The 9,260-nt window shown below is 49.1% G+C and overlaps 1 protein-coding gene across 1 annotated transcript in view; it reads left to right on the top strand.

Moving 5' to 3' along the window:
• The window catches only part of SLC7A1 (solute carrier family 7 member 1), a 34,478-nt gene that overhangs the window by 9,403 nt on the left and 15,815 nt on the right, over positions 1–9,260 (top strand). Inside the window, exon 3 of the mRNA XM_007957377.1 lies at positions 148–322. Within this exon, the coding sequence (XP_007955568.1) occupies positions 148–322 (175 nt within the window). The remainder of the gene's footprint in view (positions 1–147; positions 323–9,260) is intronic.

The following is a 9,260-nucleotide window of genomic DNA, read 5'->3' as shown; positions in this document are numbered from 1 at the left end:
ATTTCCAGAGGTCTCTTGTGGTTTAATGTCACTTGGGTTCTTTTCAGTAACCCTCTAACCCTGACCCACCTTGCCCCTAGTCCCAGGAAGGTTTCACCTGATGTTTGGTTAGCACTTCCAACGTTTTCTCCTTGTGCACTTCTCCAGGGCTTTTAACGTTGGGGGTGAAAGAGTCTGCCATGGTCAACAAGGTATTCACGTGTATCAACGTTCTGGTTCTGGGTTTCATCGTGGTGTCAGGGTTTGTGAAGGGCTCCATCGAAAACTGGCAGCTGTCGGAGAAGGATTTCCAGAACACATCCTGTTATCTCTGTATGAACAAGTAAGTTGTTTCTTCTGTCTCTGGGCATGTGACCTGTCATTCATGTTTTGGTGTTTAACCGTCCACTCGTGTTTGGGGATGTCACTGGCTAGAACATCACGTGCCTTTTGAAAAATAGAATTCTGTTATTGTTACTTTTTTTTTTTTCTTTTTTTTTTTTTTTTTTAACAGTGAAGTAGCTCAGATACTATGCCCAGTGGGTTGTGTTTTTTTTATGTTTGGCATTTGTGTTAATGTTTATTTCCTATAACTGGACAGAATGTTGGATCATAATGACAAAGGAAGGAGTTAGGGAAACAGAGTCCTCGTCCCAGTTCCAGCACTGTACATAGTTCAGGGTCATTGTCAGGCCCTGTAGGTAAGGGCTCAGCCCTCACACTCTGCTCTGTTACCAACCTCTAGAGTTTTATGTTCAGAGAAGGTGTTCTCTGTGATACCGTGGTGAAAGCGCATTCTTATTTTGTTTTAAAAAATTTTATTGTGATTTGGGTGAAAGTTTACAGAGCAAATTCACGTTCCATACAGCAGTTCATACACGTTTTATTTCATGACATTGATTGCAGTCACCATAATGGAACAGCTCTCTTCCCACTTCCTCGCTGGGGTTACTTTCTCTCTCTTTTTTTTTTTTTTTACTTGTATTGTGGTGAAGACATGCACAACAAGACATTCACCGACATAACAACTCCCCCATTTGCAGCCCAGGGACACCAATGACATTTTTCACGTTGTCCCACCACTGTTGCTGTCCTTTTCCACCACCAGTACCGTAAACCCGATGCCCCCCAAACAAAAGCTGCCCCTTTCCCCTCCCTCCTACCCTTGGTAACCACTAATCATCATTGGGGTTTGTTTGTTTATTTGATTTTTTCAACCTATCTAGAAATTTTCCCTGCCATTCCTGGTAGCCAACAAAGCAAGTTTCCTTCTATGTATAAACGTTTCCTTGACTTTTTACAATAGTGGACTAATGCAGTGTCTGTCCTTCTGTGATTGACTTACTTCACGCAGCATGATGTCCTCCAACTTCATCCATATTACGCAGTGTTTTGCAGATTCTACGTTATTCTGCAGGGTTGCATAGTATCCCACTGTGTGTATGCACATAGTTTGGTTATTCCTTCCTAAGTTGATGGACACCTAGGTTGTTTCCATGTCTTTGCTATTGTAAATAGCACTGCAACAAACATGGGTGTACATAAATCTGCTCTTGTCCTGGCTTTCACTTCCTTAGGTTATAGACCTAGTAATGGGATTGCTGGGTCAATGGTAGTTCTATTTCAAACTTTCTAGGAACCCTGGGGTTACCTTTTCCCTGTGTCCTTCCTTCCTATACATTCTGCCCTCTGAGCTGTCTCCCTGTGCAGATACTGCCCTTCTGGTCTCCCGTGGTTGATTGCTCTAAGGAGTGTATCTACCTGGTGTAAGTTCATCTTATTTGCCTGTCTGTTATTTGGCTGGAAGCCACAGGAATGGGTTCAGTTCCAGACCCAAAGGGTGACTAGGAGCTGTAGTCTCAGGGGTTTCACCAGTTTCTATCAGACCAGCAGGCCTGGTCTTTTTTATGATTTTGAGTTTTGGTCCAAATTGTCCTCCCACTCTCTCCAAGATCTCCTGCACTGATCTCCCTTCGAGTGGTTGACAGTGGGAGCCGGGCACCATCTAGTTCTTCTGCTCTCAAGGTCATGTAGGCTGAGGTTTGCATGGCCCACTAGTCCCTTGGACTAATTATTTCTCTGTGTCCTTGGTTGTCTTCATTCTTCTTTGCTCTGGATGAGGAGACCCCCATTGTTGCATTTTAGATGGTTGTTGCTGGTCACCAAAGTACTGAAAAACTTACTACTGTCTAGTCGACTCCGACTCATAGCAACCCCTCCTTAGGTTTCCGAGGCAGTATCTCTATGGAAGTACATTGCCCGATAGAATAATGTTTTTGTGTAGTATGTTGTGCGAGTTGAGCTTGATGTCCCTTAGGACTCTGGTCCCAAGCCCACAGGCCCAACACCTTGCTCCTCAGGGTGGTTGGATGTGGCTAAGAAGTTATCATAACTTTGCCCTGTTAGCTCTGTTATATGTGTGGAGATTCTTACAGGACATACAAATAGGTATCAAGGAGTATTGTCTGCCAAACATATGTGGTCATGGGTATATTCCCTTTTGCCTAGACATACCTGATCATTCAGCCTGCCTGCCTATGTGTCCATCCATAGATTAATGTTTGTTATTATTGATGATGCAGTGTTGTGTATGTAAAAGTGTTTATCTTTGTTGTCTATACCTCTTGTGGCAAACTATTTTTTTTCCTCCAATTTTAAATTCAGTTTTCATTATGAAATATATATATACATTACTCTTCCACATAAACTCAAAGTCTTTTACATATCACTCATAAGCCCAGTATTCTCTCCATGGTTAATTATGATCATTAAATACCTAGCAGTGGAGTGGCTGGGTTATATGATAGGTGTATATTTAATGAACTGCCCTTGTGGCACAGTGGTTAAGCGCTAGGTTGCTAACTGAAAGGTCAGCAATTTGAACCCACCAACCACTTCGTGGGAGAAAGATGAGTCAATCTGCTTCCTTAAAGATTTACAGCTTTGCAAACCCTATGCTACAGTTCCACTCTGTCCTCTAGGGGCGCTGTGAGTCAGAATCAACTCAGTGACAGCAGGTATTTTGAGGGAACTCTGGTGTCTATGTTTATTTATTTATTTTTTTAACACGTTTTAAAATTTGCATTTATTTTTTGTTGTTGAGAATACACAGCAAAACATCAACCATTTTAACCATTTCTACATGCACCACTCAGTGACATTCATGATGATGTTCAAGTTGTGCAACCATTCTTACGCTCCTTTTTGGAGTTCTTTCTCCCACATTAACATAAGTTCACCAGCTCCTAAGTTTCCTGTCTCATCTTTCGAGTTGCTCTTGTTAGTTTGAGCCCATATAAAAACCAAAAAACCAAACTCGCTTCTGTGGAGTCAGATCCAACTCGTAGCGACCCCTCCTTGGGTTTCCAAGGTGGTATCACTATGGAAATAGATGCCCCAACCTTCCTTCTGAGGAGTGGCTGGTGGGTTTGAACCGCCAGCCTTCTGGTTAGCAGTCAAGTGCCTTAGGCACTACACCACCAGAGCTCCTTTGAGCCCATGTAGGTAGTTATTAAAAGAGCATACTGCTCAAGGCAGGCATTCTTTGCTAATTAAGCTAAACTGTTGTTCGGTTTTAAAAAGACTTTAAGGAATATTTTTGGTTTATGATTAAAAGATTATCTCAGGGCAGTAGTTTGAGGAGGTTTCATCCAACCTCCATAGCTCCAGGAAGTATGTAGTCCGTGAGCATTTGGAATTCTGCTCTTCATTCCTCTCCCCCCTGTGATCAGGATTCTTGCATGGAATCGTCGATCCACGTGTTCAGTATGTTCAGTGGCCGGGCACCATCCAGCTCTTCTGGTCTCATGGCAAAGGAGGCAGTTGTTCATGGAGGCAATTAGCCACACATTACATAAAACTAACACAGAAAAGGGGAGCTCTGGTGGCGTAGTGCTTAAGGCACTTGACTGCTAACCAGAAGGCTGGTGGTTCAAACCCACCAGCCACTCCTCAGAGGGAAGACTGGGCAATCTACATCCATAGAGATACTGCCTCAGAAACCCAAGGAGGGGCCGCTATGAGTCAGATCTGACTTGATGGCAATGAGTTTGGTTTTGGTTTGGTCATTGTTGTAAATACATAACACAAGTTTTGCCAATTCAATTTCTGAGAGGTGTACAGCTTATTGACAGCAATCACACAATTGGCTGTGCATGCCTACCTTAATCAGCACGATGTTTCTGTCAGCATCAAGCCCCCCTTCCCCTCCCTACCACCCATCAAGAACCATGAAACCACACTTGGTGCCACGGAGTCAGTCCCGATTCAGAGTGACCCCCCAGTGGGTGTCCAAGGCTGGAACCTTTATGGAAGCAGACTGCCCTGTCTTCCTTCCACAGAGCCGCAGGTGGATTTGAACCACCAACTTTTGGGGTGACAGCCACATGCCTTGACCAGCACACCAGCAGCGCTCCTTTCCCACCCCTCGTAAGCACTGATGCACCTCGTCCTCTGTGCCTTTGCCCTCGTGTCCTTTACGTAAGTGAGGTATGAGGCATTTCCTGCGGTATGACTCCTTTCATGGTCCATGTAGTTTGCTCGTCTTTGTGTCTTCCAGCCCCATCAGCACTGTTGCGTGTGTCGGGACTTCATGTCTCCTGCTGGCTGAGTGACATCCCACTGTGTGTATGGACTACATGTGGTTGATCCATTCGTCTGTTGATGGGTGTTTAGGTTGTGTCCACCTTGTGGGAGTTGTCAGCGGTGCTGCAGTGAACAGGGGTGTATGGTTGACTTTTTAGGAAATCACTGATCTCTTTCTTGGAGCGGCACTGTGGATTCGTGTCCCACCAGCAGCGTGTGAGGTGAGGGCTCTTGATAACATTTGGTGCTGTGTTACCCATAAATGCCGTCCTGTTACTATATTATTAACATGATGCGGAAGGAAGACACGGGCTTCTACCATCATCTTTTACCCGGGGTGTTCGCTGCCTCCCAGACACACAGACACCACACTCTACTTCAGCAGTGAACAGCTGCAAAAAAGGCAAGGAGGCCGTATCTTCCGATCTCCTCTAACCACACAGGAGGAAGACAGAACCACCATCAATAGCCCAAGGCCTATTCCTGTGAGGCCAGACATGCTGCCTCCCTCCAGCCCTTTCTCCAACTGTTCCTCCCAAAGCACCCACCACCTCTCGCTGGGGTTTGATAATTCACTGCAGTGGCCACACAGAACTCACAGATCACGCGGTTTATTAGGGAAGTACTAGGCTACAGTTCAAGTTCAGGAAAAACGCTCAGCCTCTCTCTCAGCCCACCATCTCTCAGCCAACAGTCTCTCACAGTCTCTCTCCCAACAGTGCGGTGTGTCCCTCAGTGTCTTCTGAGCAATGCATATCTCAGGAACATCCTTCCTCGGCCAGCAGTCAGAGAGACCTCTGCCTCTAGGAGACCTCCTTTTGAGCCCAGCAGAGTGGCCAAACCAACCAGTCATGACATCACAATTCTAAGCACCTGAGAGCAAGCGGGAACCTCCCAGAACATTGTTTAGTGCCACTCCCAACAGAAATACTCCAGGTGGACAACTTCAGCAATCAGGAGCTCCTCAGTTGCTCATGGCAAATTCTACCTCGGAGTTTACAAAGACTTATGGGTAGAAAAGCCACACGAGGTCATTTCCTACACTGCAGCAGCGCTGGCCTTGTCACCCTCAGGTCTGCCCGGCTCAGGAAGCCCAGGGCTATCAGCAGGGACTGTGTTGTGTGTGGGCCCCGTGGTTTGTCAGGCTTGGTGGCAGGCCTTCTCAGCGGCCACTCTCACACCAGCTCTGACTAGGAAACACGGCCTATTCTGGTTCTCTAGTGCTGCTCTGACAAGAATATACCTCAGATGGGATGCTTTAACAAACAGGAGTTCATTCTCTTACAGTTCGGGAGGCTAGAAGTCCAAGTTCAAAGTGTCAGGCTCTAGGGGCTGGGAGAAAGCCCCTCAGCCTTGGGGTCCAGCTCTGCCTCCTGCTCCCGGCCCACTAGAGCTGGAGGCGTTTCTTCACTCAGACAGCTGCTGGCTGCTGAGGCGGACAAGCCCCAGGTTGATAAGTCAAAAGGCACAGTCCCAATATTATCAAACCACATGGCAGGCCATTGATTCCAGTCCATTAAGAGTCCCAAGGTCGGCAGAGGATGGCAGGCTGCTGAGTAACAAATTGGCTACGTGCAGGGTCCAAGCGTGCCAAAAGCTACAGACCAGCCCCAAAGCTTCTCCTTATATACGGGAAGCAGATCACATCGCTAAGGCAGCCACTCAGCTGCTCCAGTAGATCCCACCATGGGGTTGATGACCAGTCTCATCATGGGGAATACGCCATCCAGCTGCCCAGCCACTCCGCCAGGCCCGGCCAAGCTGACACACAGCCTTAATTCCCACATCTGTGATTCTTTTTAATTAAGCTGCTTCATTGCTAATCAGGAGCCCTGGTGACCCTGTGGTTTAGCATTCAGTTGCTTCCTGAAAGGTTAGCAGTTCACGCCCACCCAGTGCTCTGTGGTTCTCCCACAAACAGATCTGGCTGTTTGTTCTCTCTGAGACTACAGCCAAGAAGACCTGTGGGGCAGTGTCCTATGTCACATGGGGTCACTTGAGTCTTGAGTCCAAATCAACTTGCTGGCACCTGACAATAATCAGTAATGACTATTGCAGGCTCCTAGACAGGTCCTCCTGAAATGCAGGACTTCACAGTGGTGTCCCGGGTCCCGCAGTGTGTGGTGAAGGCTGGCCGGCACGGCCACACATACTCCTGCTGTTGCGTTACCTCCCGTGGCCTCGTCCTCATCTTCCCCTTTACCGGCTGCCGGCGAGTGGACGTGAACTCAGGAGCTCAGGGCGGTACTCCAGAGGGATTTTGGTTTTGTTTTTTTAACTTTTTATTGTGATTGGGGTGACGGTTTACAGAGCACACTGGTTTCCCATTCAACAATTGCTGCGCGGTCTGTTTTGTGACATTCATTGTGATCCCCACCAGGCCACAGCTCTCTCCCGCGTCCTCCCTGTGGTTACCGTTTCCCTGTCCCTTCCTGCCTCTGAGCTCTCTCCCTGGGCGAACACTGCCCTTGGATCTCCTGTGGTTGATTGTTCTGAGGGGTGTGTATCTCCCTGGTGGAGCTGTTCACCTTTCAGGCCTGTCGTTTGGGTCCAAGTTCAGCAACACGAGTGAGCTCATTTCCGGGCCTGAAGCGGCCCCAGCCTTGGGGTCTCCACCAGCGTGCGTCTGACAGTGAGCCTGGTGTTTTCTGTGATTCTGAATCTTGTTCCACGTTTGTCCCCCACTCTGCGTGGGACTTTGTAACGTGATCCCTTTCACAACAGTTAGTGGCGGTTGCCAGGCACCGAGCAGTTCTTCTGGTCTCAGACGGGCCCTGGGGGCTGGGGTTCACATGGGCCCAGAGGTTCTCAGGGGCTGGTTTCCCAAGTAGATCAAGGCCTCCCTGCGAGGCACCTGTGAGTGGACTCGGACCCCCACCCATTAGTCAGTTAGTAACTGAGTGTGTCAACTGTCCAAGGCCTCCTCGTCCTTATCTCCCCGACACAGCGTGATTCCCATTTTCCCCAGAAAGGAGGAATGTGTGGGGAGGTGCCCAGTGTTGCTAGCTTAGATGCAGAGGACACACAGCCCTGCTAGTCACAGTCCGCGGGCGAGAGGATCCAGTCAGGTGGCCGTGTGGAGCTGTGAGGGAGGCGAAGGAGGGAGGCCCTGCACTGAGGGGCCCGGTGCGCCATCCACACCCAGGAGCCCTGGGCGCTTGCAAAGGGTGAACACGTAGAGGTAGTGTCTTTTGGGGTGCAAACGTTCTGACAGAGATGAAGCCCAGGCTTTCCTGAGTGGTATTTACGCCAGCTGCCTTTGGGCCCCTTAATTCAGGATGCAATGAAGCCGATCGGAATGTGCTTTGAAGTGGTGCAGGGGACTGCGGACTTTTGAAGCATGTCCTCCTGGTTGGCATTTACAGATGAGGGATTACACAGAAAGGGCACCTCGTAGTTCCTGCTTGCCAACACAGCCTGACCTCCGCTATTGTTACAAAGAGCTGGCTTGAGCCAGCCAGTGGCATTTCATCTCGTGGCCTCGTGATGACAGGCCGTGCCGACTGCGAGACAAGGTGCCTCTGTCTCCCCAACTCCTTGGCCTTGTGGTCCCGTCAGTCCCGCCTGATGCCCTGTGCTGCCCGGGGCACTGCCTGGGAGCCAGCCGGCCAACACAGTGTCTGGTGACCATGGCGTCAGTCACTCTCGGAGGCAGCGTTCCATGGTGCTGAATCACAGCTGGTGCTTCCGTTTCATGAGCTTCTGGAGCGTCCATTGTGTAGTCATCTCTCCCCGCCCCCAGCTTTGGATTAGCGATTCTTGCAGGAAATCGCACACCCCTCTGATAGGTAGGTTAGGTGCTCCCAGTCAGACCACATCGCACACAGGAGCTCAGCTCCAGAGGGTTTGGAGACAATTTGACTGCTATTCTGATTTCCTAGTGACACTCTAACAGATACGCCACAAACGGGATGCTTTAACACACAGGAGTTTATTCTCTCACAGTTTGGAGGGTAGAAGTCCGAGTTCAAAGTGCCAGCTCTAAGGGCTGGGTGAAAGCCCCTCGACCTTGGGCTTCAGCTCTGCCTCCTGCTCCCGGCCCACTGAAGCTGGAGGCCTTTCTTCACTCAGACAACTGCTGGCTGCTGAGGCTGACAAACCCAGAGTCGACAAGTGAAAAGGCACAGTCCTGATGTTACCAAACCGCACAGGCCATTCATTCAAGTCTATTAAGAGTCTCAAGATGTGCAGGGCAACATGGCAGGCTGCTGAACAGTGACTCAGCTACATGCAGAGTCCAAGCGAGCCAAAAGCTTGAGACCTCCCTCAGAGCTGCTCCTTATATACTGGAAGCAGACCACATCCTTAAGGCAGCTACTCAGCTGCTCACAGTAGATTCCACCATGGAGTTAATCAACCAGTCTCAGCATAGGGAATCGTCACATCCAGCTGCCCCGCCACTCAGCCAGGTCCAGCCAAGTTGACACACAACCTTAACTATCACACTTCATTACCAAAAACTAAATGAAACCTACTGCCATGGAGTCGATTCTGCCTCACAGCGCCCCTAGAGGACAGAGGGGAACTGCCCCAGAGGGTTTCCAAGGCTGTCAATCTTCACAGAAGCAAAGCCCAAACCACACCCACTGCTGTGGAGTCGATTCTGACTCACAGCGCCCCTAGAGGACAGAGTGGAAGTGCCCCACAGGGTTTCCCAGGCTGTCAATCTTCACAGAAGCAAAGCCCAAACCACACCC

The sequence above is a fragment of the Orycteropus afer genome, unplaced genomic scaffold, assembly GCF_000298275.1.
Source record: "Orycteropus afer afer isolate SDZICR_OR568_19922 unplaced genomic scaffold, OryAfe1.0 scaffold00741, whole genome shotgun sequence".
NCBI classification, from domain to species: Eukaryota; Metazoa; Chordata; class Mammalia; order Tubulidentata; family Orycteropodidae; genus Orycteropus; species Orycteropus afer.
This window is presented reverse-complemented; position numbering and strand designations above follow the sequence as displayed.